The sequence below is a fragment of the Lagopus muta genome, chromosome 2 (genome assembly GCF_023343835.1).
Source record: "Lagopus muta isolate bLagMut1 chromosome 2, bLagMut1 primary, whole genome shotgun sequence".
NCBI lineage: Eukaryota > Metazoa > Chordata > Aves > Galliformes > Phasianidae > Lagopus > Lagopus muta.
In genome coordinates this window covers 58794121-58813440 of record NC_064434.1, presented here as the reverse complement: position 1 = coordinate 58813440, position 19320 = coordinate 58794121, and the positions used below count along the sequence as shown (strand labels likewise).

Sequence of the window (19320 nt, the reverse complement as noted above, 5' to 3'; positions counted from 1 at the left end):
ACTTAAATACAACCGTGGTAAATTATATCTAGCTGCAGGAAACCCTGTGTTTCCTGATTCTCAGGCTCACTGAAAGCGTCTGAAACTTTTAAATTAAGAGAATTAGAAGCTCTGTTTTAAAAATATTCTTCATTCATGTAATGGAATGTATTTGTTTCTTTGTTTGTTTCCTTGTTTGCAGCTGGTACAATGTCATGTATTCAATTAAAAACAGTAATATTTGCAATTTCTTACAGATCGGTGATTATGGCCCAATGTGGGTTTATCCTACCTCTACATTTGATTGTGTGGTGGCAGATCCCAAAAAAGGTTCAAAAATGTATGGTCTGAAGAGCTACATTGAGTATCAGCTGACCTGCACTGTAAGTGTATCTGAAACAGGCTCTTCTCTTTCGCAAATGTGGGTTATTTTACAGATAAATAAGTTTATTCAAGTTGTTTACAGACTTGTAAGTGATGGTTGACACAGGTTTTCCCCCAAAGAGTAGTTTTGTTATTTCCTAGCATTTTTAGTTCTGCAACTATAGATTCAAGACTACATCATAAGTTTTATTTCAAGTTCCACATATTTACTGGTCACGCTTGTTTCATGTTGCTATCTGTAGATGCCTGTCAAAATTCAGAGTTGTGTTTCTCTTACAGAACACTAATCGATCTGTCAACCACAGATACAAGCACTTTGATTGGTTGTATGAGCGTCTTCTGGTTAAATTTGGATTAGCCATTCCAATCCCATCTCTTCCAGACAAGCAAGTAACAGGTAAATGTTTATTATTTGTTTGTGGACTCATAGGAATCATAGAATCACCGAGGTTGGAAAAGACCTCCAAGATCATCCTTCCCAACTGTCCACTTTCACCAATATTTCCCACTAAACCACGTCCCTCAGCACATCTAAATGTTTTTTGAGCACTTCAGAGACAGTGATTCCACCACCTCCTTGTGTAGTCCATTCCAGTGCCTGACCACTCTCTCAGAGGAGTATTTCCTAACATCCAACCTGAATCTACCCTGCTGCAACTTGAGGCCGTTCCGTCTAGTCTTACTGCTAGCTGCACAGGAGAAGAGGCTGACTCCCACCTCACCACAGCCTCCCTTCAGGTAGCTGTAGAGAGTGATAAGGTCTCCCCTGAGCCTATTCTTCTCTGGACTGAATAATCCCTTAACACTTGTGCTCCAGACCCCTCACCAGTTTCATTGCCTTTCTTTGAACATGCTCCAGTGCTTCAGTGTCTTTCCTATGGTGAGGGGCTGAAACTGAATGTAGTACTTGAGATGCGGCCTTGCCAGTGGTAAGTACAGAGGGATGATCACTTCCTTGCTATTTCTGATACAAGCCAAGATGCCATTGGCCATCTTGGCTACCTGTGTACACTGCTGGCTCATGTTCAGCCAACTGTGAACCAACACCCCCAGGTCTGTTTCTTCTACACAGTCTTCCAGCCACTCAACCCCATGCCTGTAGCGTTGCCTGAGGTTGTTTTGGCCAAAGTGCAGGATCCTTCATTTGATCTTGTTGAACTTCATCCCATTGGCCTCAGCCCAGCTTTCCAGCCTGTCCAGATCCCTCTGTAGGGCCTTCCTACCCCCCTACTCCCTACCCTTTCCTGCCACCGAGGTCAGGCTGACAGGCCTGTAGTTCCCCCATTCCTCCTTACAACCCTTCTTGTACATGGGAATCCCGCTGGCAAGCCTCCAATCCTCTGCGACCTCCCTAGTTAGTCAGAAGTGTTGAAGGTGGAAAGCAGCTTGGCAACCACCTCTACCAGTTCCCTCAGCACTCTGTGGTGGATCCCATCTGGCCCCATGGACTTGTGGTAGTCCAGGTGGAGTAGTAGGTCTCTTAACTGTTTCCACCTGAACTGTAGGCAGTTTGTTCTGCTCCCCATCTGAGACTTCCAGGTCAGGGGGTTGAATACCCCAAGAAAAACTGTTCTGACTTCTAAAGGCAGATGTAAAGAAGGCATTGAAAACCTCAGCCTTTTCCTTATCCTCAGGTGATCACGTTCCCTGCTGCATCCAGGATGGAGATTCTCGTCAGCCCTCCTCTTACTGTTAATATATTTGTAAAAAAGTTTTTTGTTCTCTTTTACCCCAACAGTCAAGTTGGGTTCAAGCTGGGCTTTTGGCTTTCTAATTTTCTCCCTGCGTATCCTAACAACTTCTTTGTACTCTCTGTGAGTTGCCTGTCCCTTCTTCCACAGAAGACAGATTGTATTTTTCTCCTCAGGGAAAGTTCCTTGTTTATTCACATCACTCTTCTTCCCCACCGGCTCATCTTGAGGCACAGGGGAATAGTCTGCTTCTGCACCTTTAAGACTTCCTTCTTGAGGAGCATCCAGCCTTCCTGGACCCCTTTACCCTTCAGGACTATTCCTTCAGGAATATCATGGGAACTTCCCCTGCCAGAACACTTCAGTCCTCCCTCCAGAAGTCCAAGGTAGCAATTTTGCTGGCCTTCCTCATGACTTCAGCAAGAATTGAAAATTCTACCATTTTGTGGTAACTTTGCTCAAGACAGTTCCGGAAGAGAAATAAGGAGAGAATTTTTGTTCAAGTTTCAGTCATGTCTTACTGCTTGGGTGTTTTTTTCCCCGTTTTCTTTAAAAAAGATATTAAAGAAAAATCTTTCATTAAGTATTTATAGTAAACTATAACTATCTGTAACAAAACACCACCAGTAAAAGCATCGTTTCGTATCTCCAGTTTATTTCTCTAGGCCATTGATTTAAAACCAAGACAAAGTGGATTATTTTTTTGTTTGTTTACTTACTGTTATTTCCCTATTATTACAGAAGATATTTGCTGTTGGAGAGAATAGATAGCTAGTTATATTCTGTATTTGCAGACGTATTGCATTTGTATTTGTCTGGAGGAATTGTTTTGAGATTTTTGTTTTAATTTTCTTTTGTATTTGATTGTGAAAGTGTTATGTTGTAGGACCTTTGCTGCAAAGCTCTCAGAGGAAAGGGAGAATTCTCCTACAAGCTATTTTTTGCCTATAAGTAAAATGTTGTGGCTATTCCTCCTATTGCTTGATTTCACAATTGGTTTAGAGAGATTATTTCATTTGTGTAGCACTGTGCTCCAGTCCAGTGCCCATTTGGCTTGACCAAACTCTCCAAAGCCTATGAAAGTCAGTTGTTCTTACTTGAAGGAAAGTGGGATTGCACAACTTAAGTGCTCATGAATTCAGTAACTACAATTGAACGCGCAATCTGTGCATTTTCACTGGTCTCTTTCTTCCTATCTGCAAGGGCACATGGGTGTTTGTGAGGAAAGGAGTGTAAGCCTGTATAAAATCTGCATATTTCTACTTACGTTTATTCTACATGTTTCTACTTACGTTAATTTCTACATACGTTTTCTGGTAAAATTTTTATAAAGGCTTTAGGATAACCAGCCAAAAACAAGTATGCAAAAGCAGGCATGTAGCCAACCATGTGGCTGTGGGCATCAGTAAAAATGCAGCAGTTCAATTGTGTTTGAAGAAAGCTAAGCATTGATGCAAATGCTGGGATAAATGCCGAGGAAACTGAAAAGTGAGGAAGTGATTTCCTCCCCTCCCCTTAGATAGCCTCGTACTTGGAATTCACCAATGTATTTAGATTAACTTGTGCTTGTGGACTGAAAGGAAACCAGAAGACCTGATGGAGTCCCTAGATTTCATTTTAACTGTATCTTAATACTTAGGACTTTGTCATCTCAATTAAATTTTCCCTGTGGATTTCTGTCTTTTGGAGTCTGTGGGAGAGACTAAATTCTCTCATGCCACTGCCTCCCCTTCCCCCCACCCGCCTTCTCTCTTTCCCTTTCCCTCTTCGCCCCCCAAAGAAAGAAAAATATTCCCCCTTTTTCTGAAGTGTTACAAGAAACACTGACAAATTGTGCTTATCGCTTTCCATATTTGCAATTTATAAATAAATAAAAATCCACTTTTGTCAAGCTGCTGCCACAGTAACTTTATAGTAGAACTATATTGAAACCATGCACATTTGTTATCTGGAGGAATCTCTCATTTCTTTCAAATATATCCTATTCAATCTATGTTTAAGAAGTCTGTAGTGCATTTTTTAAAAATTAGATTATTCTCTTTAGAGGTAGTTTGTGCTAAAATTAAAATATTCTTATAAATACACAGTACTGAAGCACTACTGGTTTAAAAATATATTTTTTTGATTACTTGGTGCTGTAATCTAACTGACAAAAAAAATCAATTACTGACTCATATATGTATTATAACCGGTTCATACAGAAGATTTATTGAGACTTCTGTTTTGTCAAACACATTCATTTGCTCACAACCATAAAAATAAAATCTGCTGTTTGAAATCGGACCACTCAAATACATGTGCTTTGTTATTTAGGATATGATGTCCTTGGAAGTAGGTAGTTCATCTTCCTCTAACTTTGTAGAGCCCTGCCAAGAATTTTGTGGACTGTATCAGAAAAACATATGCATTCCAAGTCCATGCCTAATTTGTCTTGAATCATCTAGCTATCTTAATTTCTCCATCCAAAAGTTTATTAATCTCTTTTTTCCAAAAAGTGATTTGAACTGTGGGTGAGGTTTATGTTCTTATAACTGTCTTTAACTATCTTTAAAAGGAGCAATATCCTGTACTGTGATCTGGAGTTTTTCTGATTAGTTACCTTAATGTTTACTCCATGTAAGTTCTGCCTCCATTTAACAACTCAAAAGAAAAATTACAGATTCTGTGTGTGGGTGTCTAGTGTGTGTTTTTATGTATATGTGTGTGTGTGTGCATATATACATAAATATAAAAAAGAAAAGCCGATTTCTGAAATGGAAATAAAACAATTACTGTTCACTGTATAACAGGGCGCTTTGAAGAAGAATTTATCAAAATGCGTATGGAGAGGCTGCAAGCTTGGATGACAAGGATGTGTCGGCATCCTATTGTTTCAGAAAGTGAAGTTTTCCAGCAATTTCTCAATTTCCGAGATGAGAAGGTAGGAAATGGCTGGAATTGAGGAGTTGTTCCCTCCCCCCCACCTTCCCCACACACCCACCATTCCCCCTTCAAAGTAAGAATTGCACTCCGTAGTGTTCTCATTTGTCTGCCCCCTGTGGGCAGCAGCAAGGATCTGTAACCTGTTGTTACCTTACTGTAACCTGACATGTTAAAGTAAGACGTAAAGTTGCTTTTGTGAAGTACTCTATGCCACTCTAACAGATACACTCTTGAAAGTAGCTTTGCTGCCAGTATAAGGCCAGTTTGTGTCCTCCAGCAGGACACCCAAGAAATCATTTGGGGTTTTTCCCTTATCCGTCTCTGTCAGGCTTGCTGCAGTCCTCTGATTGGTACTGTCTTGCTAACAGTAGTAACTGTTTTGTTGCAGAACTGGAATGTTTTTCATCCTGTACTATATTTAAAAACAAACAAAAATCCCCAGATATGGTTTTCACTGCAATCAGTTGTAATAGGATTATGCTGTAGCCTGACCCAATATACCAAGCTTTCTGATTTCCTCCCTATCCGTTCCCTTCATTTACTTATGGGTTTCTTTTGGGGGGATTGATATCTTCACCTTTAGTAAATAATATTTTATTCATGATTGAGCTCAAGCTCTGTTAATAATTTAGATATCAAGTATCTGCTGATGTGGAAGTGAATAGGAAGGCTGCTATTTTCACCACTACTCATACTAAATTCACATTGACTCCTCAAAAAGTAAATGATTGTTGCATGTTTTTAAGACCAGGTTGAATAAAGCCCTCAGTAACTAAGTCACATTTGACCCTTTTTGAGTAGGATGTTGGACTACAGACCTGAACTCTATTCCAACCTGATTATTCTGAAATAAAGGGTTTACTAACATAATAACTGCAGTCCCAATTAAGTGCTATTTGAATGGACAGTGGTGAGTTTTATGATCATGTTAGTTAATCACTGGCTCTTAGAACCTAACTTACAGGCTAATATAAACAGAGCATCTGGAATTTTTTCTTCTGTTTCCACTAAGAGCTCAGTAATGACAATTACATAACAGTCTTATGATCACTTTGAGCAGCTTCTGATATCAGCAATATCACATGTGCACATACAGCTGAATGTAAATTGCCTTTATACTGCTTTTCAGTAGCATACAAAAGGGCCTTTTTACCACAAAATCTAGAAAACAGAGTGCTCAAGCAAAAGGGTAAAAACTCTTGAAGAAGCCTAAGCCCAACCGAAACTTTCATTGTTACACTGTAGGGGTGCATTGAGAAAGTCTGAGGCCCTCTTGGAATTAAACCTTCCCAAGTAGGTAAAGGTTAACAAGGAAGGTGTTTTTTTGTTTGTTGTTTGTTTGTTTGTTTGAAGTGTGTTAACAGTAAAAGGAAGACTAGTGAAAATGTGGGTCTCCTGTTTAAATGAGATGGGTACCTTTGTGACAGGGGGCACTGAGAAGGCAAAGATCCCGAATGCCTTCTTTGCTTCAGTGTTTAATGCTAAGATTAGCCCTCAGGAATCCTGGACCCCTCAGGTAAGACAAAGAATCTGTGTAAAGGAGGACTTCCTGTTGTTTGAGGAGAATCTGGTCAGAAGTGACTAGCCAAAATCAAGGCACACAGATCCATGGACCCCAATGGGATGCACCTGCATGTGCTAAGAGAAATGGCAGGGGTGATTGCTGAACCACTGTCTATCATCTTTGGAAGGTCTTGGCAAACAGAAGAGGTGCCTGAAGACTGGAGGATAGCTAATGTCACTCCAGTCCTCAAAATGGGCAAGAAGGAGGATCTAGGAAACAATGGGCCAGTTAGCCTCACCTCCATCCCTGAAAAGGTGATGAAACAACTTGTTCTGGATGCCAACTCTGTGCGGTTGGAAGAGAAGAAGGTTATCAGGAGTAGTCAACGTGGATTCACCAAAGAAAAATCATGCTTGACCAACCACAGTCTTGTATGTTGTCATCACTGGCTGGGTAGATGAGGGGAGAGCATTGTATGTTGTGTACCTTGACTTCAACAAGGCATTTAACACTATCCCCCACAGCATCCTTGTTATGAGACTTAAAAAATGTGGGATAGATGAGTGGATAGTGAGGTGGATTGAGAACTGGCTGACTAGTAGAACTCAGAGGCTGTCATTAGTGGTGCAGAGTCTGATTGGAGGCCTTTAACTAGTGGTGTTCCCCAGGGTTCGGTGCTGGATCTGGTCTTGTTCAGTATCCTCATCAATGACTTGCATGAGGGGATAGAATCCACCCTCAGCAACTTTGCTGATGACAAAAAGAATTGGCAGATACACTGGCAGCCTGTGTTACCATTCAACAAGACCTGAACAGACTGAAGAATTGGGCAGGAGGGAACCTGATGAGGTTTAACAAGGGCAAGTTTAGAGTCTTGCACCTGGGGAGGAATAACTGCATGTGTCAGTACAGGCCAGGGGATGACCTGCTGCAGGTGAGCTCTATGGAGAAGGACCTGGAAGTACTGGTGACCAACAGATTGGTAGTGAGCCAGCAGTGTGCCTTTGTGGCCAAGAAGGCCATTGTTATCCTGAGGTGCATTAAAAAGAGCGTGGCCAGCAGATTAAGAGAGAGAATCCTCCCCCTCTGTCTTGGTGTGGCTGCATTTAGACTACTGTATTTAGTTTTTGGCTCCCCAGTTCAAAAAAAACAGGAATCTCCTAGAAGGAGTCCAGTGGAGGGGCACAGAGATGATAAAGGGCCTGGACCATCACCCATATAAGAAAAGGCTGAGTAACCTGGGTCTGTTCAGCCTGGGGAAAAGAAGTCTGGGAGGGGATCTGAGAAATGTTTATAAATACTGAAGGGATGTGGACGGCAAATGGATGAGGCTGGGCTCTTCTTGGTGGTGTGTAGCGATAGGGCAAGGAGTAATGGCCTGAGACTTGAACATAGGAAGTTTGGTTCTAACGTGTGGAAGAACTTATTTATGGTGAGTGTGACAGAGCACAGGAGCAGGTTGCCCATAGAAGTTGTGGATTCTCCTTCTCTGGTGATATTCAAGATCTGTCTGGATGCCTACCTGTGTGACCTATTGTAGGGAACCTGCTTTAGCAGGGGAGTTGGACTCGATGATCTCTTGAGGTCCTTTCCAACCCCTGCAATTCTGTGATTCTGTGATTCATTTGAAAGATTTTAAGGTGTTGGTGGTCTGTTCTCCTAGATGTTCTCCTTTGTGTGTAAGTGCACGTCCTTAACAGTGGATGAACAATGATGATCAGTTCTTTTTATTTATTTATTTATTTATTTTGGTCTTTCCTCAAGGAGTGGAAAACTGGAAAGCGGAAGGCAGAAAAAGATGAAACTGTAGGAGTCATGATCTTTTCCACAATGGAACCAGAAGCTCCTGACCTTGACATGGTAGAAATGTAAGGTGTTGGTTTGTTTGCTTTAGTATTTTTTGGTTGGTTTGTGTTATGCTTTTTTGTATTTGCATGGGTTTTTTTACAGTAGATATCATAAATCTGAGTAGACAGCATATACTGAGTTAATATAAAAACTAAAATAGTAAACATTTTGGATGCAAAACATTATCCAAATTTCTATTTCAAATTTTTTCAAATTTTACAGTGTAGAAATGCATACTATGTTTACTATTTTAGGTTTATATTAACTCAGTATATGTTGTTGAATAGTACTGTCCCACTAGTTTAGAAGTATTTATAGGAGCAAAAACAATAGTGTACCTACAAGTGGAAATAGCCTAGTGTGGACTTTATGCAAGTGATGTGGTACTTTTTAAGGTGCATATAACAACTGTGCTGTGGCAGTTCTGTACTAATCAGAAAGAATGGATGTTCATACATCACTTTCACTTTGAACATGTTTCAAACTTTCTGCTTTTCTGAAGTGATGTGCTGTAATTGTCCCAGTGGTATAAAAGCCTAAGGAGGTGAACCAGGAGAGGGCACATCTGATCATATACCCGTAGGTATATAATTTAAATGCTTGCAAAATCTCATTTGAGATGACAGCTTTTTTTCTGCTGTTTGTATGTGGGCTTTAGGTGTCTGACACAGAGTTCCGTCTTAGGTATCTGAAGATAAGTGGCTTGAAAACTTCTTGATGTACCCAAGAGAGAGCGAGCACTGATATGAACACTTGCGAGAAGCCCATTACTTCTGTAATGTTAGGCAAGACCACCAGTGGGACAGACTGTGTGTAGTGGCATTGCTGTATCACTTCTAAACCCAACCGCATCAGTCCTGTTAATGTTCTTGTGAGAAACCCCTACTGCAAACCGGGCAGCTCCAACAGAGCCTCTGGCTGAGGTGGGCAGCTTGGGTGGTGCTGAGAACTTATCTTTTGGCACTGCAAGGTGATTCTGATGCCTTGGACATGCACACCATCATCAAAACAGAGGAGAGCACAGTCTGGCCGTTCTTTTTGCAGTCACCGTACCTTTACTGTTGCTGTTCTGCCATCCTGGGGAAGATATGTAGTGTTTTGTCCAATTAATTTCTTAGATCACTTACAGCATTTTAGTTGTTCTAATCAAGATACAGTAGTGATATTAGAGACTACACAACAGACTTCGTACTGTACTGAGCAGTATGGAGTCAGTCAGATGTCATTTCCTTCTTTAAAACTGTGCAAATTCAGTTTATTCACCTAATTCAACTATGTTATTTCTCTATTTGGCTATGGAGTTGTGATGTATTTTTCTGTTTTTCTTCAAATGTTTTGTGCTCCTTTCAAATAAGATAACTTTGCACTTGAATAAAACATGAAATATTCTTTTTATAGTCTTGAAAGCCATAACTTCTCTAAGTGGACAAATCAGGCTGTTCTGTAGTTCTTGGGTTAAAGTTTTGCAGTGTTCAATAGTTCTTCAGTGAAAAGATGCTATTTGCTGAAACAATTTTGCTAGTAATTTGATGGTTTTCAATTTAAAAAAATCTGGAACAATTATATTTATTTTGTGAACATGAATTTTGCTGCTCCTGTAACTCTGCCATCTAACTTCCTGTTGGTGTGGCGTCCTTCTGTTTGTATTTAGAGCTCTGTGGATGTTTTGTGTCAAGTTAGAATAATGCATCTCTCTAAATTGCTTTTTGTTTTTGCTTCTTTCATATGTCCCAGAGAACAGAAATGTGACGCAGTGGGTAGGTTCACCAAAGCAATGGATGATGGAGTTAAAGAGCTGCTGACAGTGGGACAAGAGCACTGGAAGAGGTGTACAGGGCGTAAGTGTCTCTTCTGAACTCAACAGTGTTTTCATTCTTGTTCTGTTTATTTGTTTCTTTTGTAAGTCAAGGTACAATTTAAAACTAAAGGAAATCCTAAATTATAATGAGAATTATGTGCCTTTCTTGGTGTCTGAAAGGGTGAGTTGTGCAGGTTTTTTCAGTTCTTTTGGTTTTTTGCCCATAATAAAGTTGTTTGGTCCCCGCCTATAGGCTTAAAAATACTATGAGTTAAATAATTCCAGTCATCCATCTAAATCCTTGTTGCATCTGTTCTTTTTGTCATTCATCTACATTTTAGTGGTGTGGGCAAAGTAGACCTGTCTCTTTGATCAAGTCATAAATTGTTGCTCTTTATTAACCTTTTATTTTTGCATGTTAGGAGAGGAGATTTAAACATGAAAAGAGTTCAAAAAAAGAATACTGAGGAACTTGATTATAACTTATTCTTTAGCCCTATTCTTTTTTTCTTTTCTTTTTTCTTTCCTATCTTGTCTCTTCCTTCCTGCAGATATTTAGGGTTGCAGAACTTCACACCAAGGCCCTATGACTTCCTGGGCACTAATTTCCTAGTCCACAGCAGTGTTCAGTGTTTGTGGCCACCACAAGGCAGCTATTAAAGGAAGCAGGTACTACAGCTGAGAATCATAATAAACACTTCAGGGCAGGCTGTAGTGTCTGATACCAAAGACCAGTTATATAATTCTCCTCAAGTCTACTTCTTTTTGTTGTTGTTCTTTCCTTCCCCCCACCCTCCCGACCCCAGATGTTGTCCCCAGACTTGGAATGTCTCCTAAGTTTCTCTTCATTGGTATCTAATCTTACATTGCAGTTGAATATCTGGAGCTGACTAGCAGGAATGGGAAGTGTAGGAGCTCAGTCTCTTCTGGTAGTGATTACATTAGCACCTGCAGGATATGGTTTTAAGCTATTTACATTCCTCAACTTGATGAGGAACGTTTCTTTCCACACATCACTGACGTTCTTGCTGCTAACGTTAAAAATAGTCTAAATCTGAACTCTCTTACCTCACAACTTTAATACTGTAGAGCCCTCATTTCACTAGGGGATCATTACTGGCAATTCTGGGTAGAAAGTAAAGGTCAGGGGAAGAAGGAGAGTCTGTCAGCACAGACTAGAACAATAGCATTGCTTTGCAGACACAGAAGAAAATGATCAAAACACTGTAGTTAAGGGTTGGCTGTGAGTTGTGTTACAGCAGAAATTCATTATTTTGTTCACTGTTAAAATCTCTCTAAACTTATGACATAAGTGCTTTAGGGATGTAATGATTTGTGTAATCATTTTTTACAGTGGTCACAGCTTTTAATTACCTTGCATAAACACAAAGTCAGATGTGATTGCCAGTTTTAACTCCTAACTTTTCAGACATTCATACTGAATGGAAAAGGGAGAATAGTAAAATCTGAACTTGAAAAACTGAATAATGTAAATTTCTGTCAGCTCTAGTCTGAACTCCTAATCACAAGTATTTTTGGCACTTCCTGAGCAATGACTTCTATGCATTCCATTCCATAACATTTAAAAATGACTGACAGTGCAAACATCAGAAACACAAATGGAATGAAGGTGTTCTTTGCTGAAGTTACCACTGGGAAGTCAGGAAAGAGTAAATGGCTGAAAAAAGGAGTTTTAGTACTCTGAATGGTACCTGCTCCCTAAGAAACATTAATTTTCATAAGTTGTCTCATTCCTGAGAAATGATTTTATAGATGATCAATAAAGTAATTGTGTTTTTTTTTTGTTTTGGCTACAGAAGGGTCCCTCTGAAAATCCAACTGTATGTAATGCTAGAGCAACCAAAAACTGCTGTGTGCCCTCATGAGCGCAGATATTTGACAACAAAAAGCAAATCTACTTTTTTTTCTGTTCCTTGCTAGTGTAGGTAGTTTATTTAAAACAACAGCAACAAAAATAACTGCTTTCACAGCTCATGTTGCTTTTTAGGCCTCTGGAGTGGTGATACTCAGTTTTAGTAATAAACACATACCATTAATCTTTTTTTTTTTTTAATTTGTGAAGAAGCAAATTATGCATATATTTTCAGTAAATGGACTCAAGAATTCACTTTTGTAATTCACATACTTACATCAGCTTTTATTCCTAGATAAGCCTGGTTTCTAGTCTCTTTAAATATCCAATCCATTATTTCAGGAGAGTTTAGGTATTACAGGTCTGTAAGCTAATTTTCTCTTTAAAATATTAGATTTCTGCTCCGTGTCACCTTCCTTATAGAGGAAGGTGAAAAAAATCTCACTGTACACGTAAGTTGGAGGACTGAGGTGAAGTGTGCAGTGAAAATTTTATAGCATTTGCACACTGTTCCCCAGCTGTTTGTGGCCTTCAAAAATCCAAGCTGCAAAGAGCTTTATCCAGTTTCGAAGCTTGTGTAGCGGGTAGAGGGGGTGAGAATGTGATTGTAAATGCTTCACTATTAGCAACAATGTAATACCTCATTGGTTTTGACATCTGCTTCTTTCAAGTTTTGAAATGTTGCAAATTAAGATTAAATCTTAAAGATTTTTGCTTCTGTTTCCCTCTTTCCCCATCCCTTTGTCACTTTCAGCACTGCCCAAGGAATACCAGAAGATCGGAAAAGCACTGCAGAGCCTGGCACTGGTCTTCAACACTAGTGGTTACCAAGGTACTTCTGCAGTTTCATTTGTACTTGAGTTAACAAAAGATATTTCAGTTACATTGTGCTATGTTTGGGGTTTGTTTTGCGAAGGTCTTGATTCTTTCCTTTTTGAATTTAGATGTCAGTCATGATTCTGGAAAACTACTAAAACCGTGTTGCTCCATGTTTATTATGGTTGTTTTTTAATCTGCAGTCTTGTTTCTTTCATTCTGGAATCAGGTGCTGGGTTGGTAGTGGTGGAGTTTAGTTTGATCTCAGTAATATATAATCTAATCACTGAGCTAACTGGCAAAACATGCTGTAGCTTTTTTTTTTTTTTTTTTTTTTTTGGCCTATATTTCTGTCATATCAGAGGAAAGGGGAGGAAGTGGAGCCTTGAAAATATTTCTACAGAACTGTTGTGTGCAACAACAGCTCCACACAAGGATGAAAAACTTACTACTAGGTTTTTGTATGCTATTAACTGTGGTGGGGGGTTGGCTGCTGTAGCCTTTCCCATCCTTTATCCTTCCTTCTTCAAGGGCCCTGAAAAAAGAGTTTGTCACACTGGGTATGAAAGTTGTAGGAGAGGAATTGAGAGAATCAACTGCAATTTATTTTTGCAGACTTTTCAAGTTCTCTTTAGTCTGTAAAGTCAAAATTAAATTTCTACTTTAATGTGCTGAATTCATTATCTGGGAAACATTTCCTCATATCCCAAAGAGAGCTAATGGGATATATTCTCTCTGGAATTCTCAGATTAACTACAATTCTTTTTCTTATATTTTATAGCAAAATTGCTCTGTTCTAAAACCTTAAAGGTTGATGCATAGACACTTCCTGAAGTCTTTCTATTTTAGAACTTTTAATTAACCATTAACTATTTGGACTATAACCTGTTCCTCAATTTATACTCTGAACACTTTTTTTCCCCAAAAAGCATGTATTAAAATGCAGTCCATTTTGAAACTCAGGATCTCCGATGCTGGAAATACTGGAATACTTCTTGTAGTTTGTTCTCATCTTTGTCCTGTACTTAAACAGGATAATTGCTTGTTTACAATTAGAATGTAGTATCTTACTGAAAATGTTACTTTTGTATATGAAAACCAAGCAGAGAATTTGTGTAGCCATGTACACTCAGCATGGGTTAGAAAACAGTAAATCCTACCCAGGTACAATCTGCTGCAAGAATTCTTGTGAAAGGATTGAAATTTGTTTGAACTATAATGCGCATTCTTTACTGGGATAAAAGAAAAAGAATAATGGCTTGAAGTGAGGATGCAAACTTGTAGATCAGCCTTTCAATTTGGGTGGTATGAAAAAAAAAGTACACCCCATGATTCTTGAGAACAAGGCAAGGATGTTGCTGTTTGCCCAGCTGCACTGGGTTGCATCCTGGTGTTTTGCAGAGGAAGAATGCCCTTCTCACTGATAGCCTCTGTTCCCAGTCCAAGTATTTTGCTCTTTTAATAGCTGGTACACCAGTGTTTGTTTTTTTTTCCTCAGAATTAAGAACATATGGGACTTCTCTTTTTAATTTCCATTTTCAGGAAAAGACAACAAATGCAGTACATGCGTTGTTTTATATTGTCTTTACTGCTACCTTCAGTCTGCCGTGCCTGCTCTTTGTGTGCGGTTTCATTTGATGGCTGCTTCACTTACAGATCTGTGGATTAACCGGGCTCTGTGCAAGAGATAAAAGCTCCTGAATTTAACTGATAGCATGCAGCTTTCATAATCTCAGTATTTAAAGGCAACACTGAACCTATTCCTTCAAACAAAGAAGTATTAGCTAGGCTGAGTATGGGGTATGATTTTTCTGGATTTTCAATAAAGAAGATTGGTTCCTTTGACCATACTGAAAAGGATTCAGTTTAGTTTCTGTTGGTAGCTGAATCACTTCATCTTTTTCATCCTTACTCAGACACCCAACTCCCCTGTGCTTGTTTACTTCTGATGATAAATTCTGGAAGTTTAATTGTGTAGACCACTGAAGATGGCAGTTTTGTTACGTGAGCATTTCCAGCTACTGGTAGCTGACTTCTAGCAACATATCTGGTATGTCAGTTCATTTGCAGTTTGTATGGGACAAATCTACTGTCCTTAACTCTTTCTTCAGAGCTTAACTCAGTCTTAACTCTTGTCCTTAACTCTGCAGAGCCTTGCATTGAATGTCCACTTCCTTCTCTCCTAAATTCAGTCTGAAATGTTTAAGATAGCACCATTCAAGATACGTGTGTTAAGCTGATTCACTCAAGCTGTTTTTCTTATGCAGCAAAATGAGCCTTATCAATTCATTCCTACCACAGGGCATACAAGGAATTTGGCTCCAGTATTTGCAGAGGCGAGGGTACTTTAAAAACTATTAATGATACATTGAAGGGTTTTCCTGTAACTTGGCCAAGGGCCTCTGTACTGTCCAATCCATTTTAGGAACAAGTGCTTTGAAAGTATGATTTTAGTCCAGAAATATATATTGGAAAGTTCCAGAATATGTCTGCAAGCGTCTTTCAGTCTGGCACTGAATTGCCTGTCTCATTGCATTGTGTGATGATCTGCAGCTAATGCAGCCTAAAATACTACAGCTTCTCTTATGTGGTTTCAAATGCTATGCTGTGCCATTCCGCTGTAGTGAAATTTCCCAATCCTACATCACCCCTCAAGAATTTTCTTAGGTAGTTGCATGTAAGCTTCGCAGTTGCACCAGTTAGCCGCAGGGATATCTTGTCTTCCAGGCTGCTTGAGTGCTGAACGTGGCAAGTGTCACAAGTACTTTGCACCAAAAAAAGTCTTGCTACATGTTGTTTCTTAGTACATCAGTCTTGATCTTTTTTCTACTCCTGGAAACGTACTTTGAGGGGGGAAAAAATTACTTCTTGACAAAAATTAAAGAAAAAAATTCTGTTCTAATCACATCTTATGAAATATTTGTTCCTTCAGCATGGCTGGTGTATTCCCTCTGAGGTGATTACTGTTGGCATCTACCAACCAGCTAAACTCCTGAGAGATACTCTGCTGAACGTTTCCATAAGACTCCTCATGCTTTTACATCTTCCTTCGTCTCCCTGTAACAGCACGCAGGCAGGCCTGTGAAGCAGTGAAAATATCAGTTTCTCCTCATGACTGTGTTAAAATATCTGTGGAGTACTACTGGACTTTTTAATTGGTCTTTCTACATGCATCTTTAATCAAAACTTTGAAGGCCTTTCTGTTTCTTTTGGGAATACGGTAATGAACACTACTTTAGTTTTGTTGTAGATGCCAGCAGGTATATCTTTGAACTGGGACCTGGTTCAGCCTTCATGGCTCCAGTTGAGCTACCCACTCCCAGCTTAGCATCTTGCACAACTCTTGAGCAGCTGAGAATGTTAAAAAGGTGGACTTGTCCAAGTAAAAAGACTCTTACCGAAACCCACGCTTACAGCAGTTAATGGCAGGAATGTGCTGGTGGAATTTGAGTTGCTCTGATGTGTGAGCATGTGAATTGCAAACAGTAACTTCAGAAAGCTAGCTTGGTCTGGGCACTGACTGATGGAGCATGACCTGACTCTGCTGATATGTATTTTAACTTGAAGAGTGCAGCAAGTGGCAGATGAAATCTGACTCTTTAAGACTGCTGTAGCATGGCCTGAGAAAGAGATTGCAGAAAATAAGAATGCAATGTGAGGAGCTGCAGATACTATTCTGCTTCTCATGTAACTGTCTGTTATTGTGATCCGCTGTCTGGTACAACTCTTACCTGCATCATTAAGGGTGCGCTTCCATAGCAGAGTGAATGCCTGTTAATCCTGTTCTTGCTAGAAGCAGCAGACTCTGTGCTCCACTGCCCCCACATGAAAAAGCATGTATTTGGAGGGCTTATTTGCATCTCCAGTATATGGAAGTCCCTTAGGTGAGTTCTGCACAGAAGCAGGGAGGTTTTCTTTTTACTTGAATGCTTGTAGCCTTTTTTATACACAGACAGGAAAGGTCATTTTCTTTCTATGGAATTACAAAATGAACAGCCAATATCTAGACCAACCTGGCTTCTGAACTGAATAAAAATCACAAGATGTTTTGTCCTAGAAATCTAGCAGTTGCCTCAGCAACAGTTAAGCTAAACTCAAGGTTACTTTTCAACAGACCTATGGAATTCCAAAATAGTGAAATCACTTTCCTCCCTGAGGAACTGATCTCTCTGATTTTTTATTTTTTATTTTTTTAATAGTTTAATAGGAAGAAGATAACTTTTGAATTACATACCTTTTTGGTCTCTCAATGGTATTATTGTTGTTTTTATCTTTATTTTATCATAACGGGCTTAAACAGGGGAAAAACAGCTGTTTTTTTAACCATGTTTGTATGGCTGGACTTACTAGCACTTAAGATCAGCCTTCTGTCAGAGCTTTTGCCATCATAAAACTAGTCTAATGGAATGTAAGAATTGACTGATAGACCTTAAGCAACATTTAGTCATTACCCCGTTTCCTTTAGGACATGCTGAAATGAAAGAGTGCAGTATGACATAAAATAATTTGTTAAACATCTATAGAAGAAACTATTTCAATGTTGGAATCAATCACTAATGAAATCGACATTTGGTAATTTTCAGTTAAGTCAATGATTAATGTTCTATAGCATAAAAACAAAATGTTCTTTAAAGGATGTTAACTGCTGCCTGGTATCAAGGTGTGTCTGAAAGGATAACATTTTCATAAGCTAATATTTGATAACTACAAATTAAACTTTCCACCTTCTCTACCTTGATTTGCTTTCCATACTGTTGACTGAGTGCGTTGGACAAGGTAACAAGGACAAAAAAAAAACACACCAAAAAACAGTGTTTTGGGAAGGCAAAGTGGCATGAAAAAACAAGAGTGTAAGGCTTGTTTCTATCTTTGTCTCACATAGTCATGTGCTGCTAGTAATACAGTGTTAGGAGTGTTTGTGGTGTTGCCTAGCTTAGGATTTGTGGTGATGTTAGTATTTTTCCATGTAGCTTCTGCAGCCTTTTATTTGTTTCATGTGACGAAGAAAGTTAGAAGCTCATTCTCAAAAGCAGAGATTCTTACTCAGCTTGAAAATATGATAGAAGAGTTCCCTAAAAGCTGAGAAAGCTTGTTGGCAATGAGAAAATGTTAGTAGGGCCTCTTTTTGCCCCTCATGCCTTTTAATAATTACGATCCTGGACTGCTGGGGATTTTAAGGGTAGCATCACTGTTCCATAGGGCATTATGGAGAAAGTGCTGCTTGTCAGGAATGAAAATAATTTGTTAAAAAAAACAGACCTTCAGATCTGCCTTGAGCGCTGTTGGTTTATCTCCTAGCATCACCCTCTTTGTTCTCCCTTCCTTCCTTCTTACTTTAGTAGGCTTCCTGGTGCTCCCTGTGCGGGAGTACCTGTATATCTAAATAACATATAATTTTGAAGTGTGGAAATGAATGGTGCTGATATGGTAGAACAGTATATGAATGGTCCCTCCAGTATTCATTCTGTACAAGGTCTTCATAGTTTTCCTTCTTTAATGGTATAAAACCAATATTTTTCCAACCTTTCTATTATTTTGGGTTATGAAATGATGAGTAGGCTTGTGTAATTTTAAAAGAGTGTATTTCAGAAACTGGTCTTGAATCAAGATGTGGCTGTAATTTAAATTGTAATTTAAACACTGGTGTTTACTTTTAGGGGAATCTGATCTCAATGAAGCAATAACAGAAGCAGGAAAAACCTATGAAGAAATCGCCAGCCTTGTAGCAGATCAGGTAGAAGCATTGTGACACACATTGCTCACACTGACATAGCATGTATAAATACATCACCTGTGTGGATGTGACTATTCTTTCTCCTTTTCTTGTATTAAAATGTAACAAATGCTAATGATGCAGACCACTTAAGTGAAACTGCTATTAATACTTTTAAATGCACCCTCACAGGCTGAGGGAGCTGGGGCTATTCAGTCTGGAGAAGGAGCTGTGGAGAAAAGAGAGCGGCCTTTTGGTATCTGAAGGGCAGCTGTAAGAAAGAAGGGGACAGACTGTTTAGTAAGGTCTCTTGTGATAGGACAAGGGAAAGTGGTTTCAAACTAAAAGAGGGGAGATTTAGCTGGGAAATAAGGAAAAAGTTTTTTTTTTTTCAATAAGGATCATGAGGCCCTGAAAAAGGATGCCCAGAGGCGGATGCCCCATCCCTGAAGACACTCGAGGTCAGGCTGGACTAGGCTCTGAGTAACCTGATGTAGGTGTCCCTGTTCACTGCAGGGGAGTTGGACTAGACGGCCTTTAAGGGTACTTTCCAACTCAAATGATTCTATGATTCTATGTCAGTTTGGGAAGGAAGCAATAAGGTATTTCTCTTGGAACAGAAAGCCATTTTGGCTTCTAAAACGCTAAAATGATTACTTTATCTTAACATGTATTTGTTTCTTGATGTTCATTAAACAACAAAATGAGATTTAATCAAGGATAGGATTCCATCTTATCCTGTATTCCCCAGATGTCTACAAGATCCAAATCTTCCTACTTTTCATTATGCCT

At 39.3% G+C, this 19320-nt stretch overlaps 1 protein-coding gene across 4 annotated transcripts in view; it reads left to right on the top strand.

The window, feature by feature from the left end:
- The window catches only part of SNX9 (sorting nexin 9), a 60394-nt gene that overhangs the window by 33577 nt on the left and 7497 nt on the right, over positions 1-19320 (top strand). For all 4 annotated transcript variants that reach the window (XM_048935273.1, XM_048935272.1, XM_048935271.1 and 1 more), the window contains exons 8-14: positions 237-362; positions 643-760; positions 4844-4974; positions 8245-8348; positions 10063-10166; positions 12754-12831; positions 18473-18549. In XM_048935273.1, coding sequence (XP_048791230.1) covers positions 237-362; positions 643-760; positions 4844-4974; positions 8245-8348; positions 10063-10166; positions 12754-12831; positions 18473-18549 — 738 coding nt within the window. The remainder of the gene's footprint in view (positions 1-236; positions 363-642; positions 761-4843; positions 4975-8244; positions 8349-10062; positions 10167-12753; positions 12832-18472; positions 18550-19320) is intronic.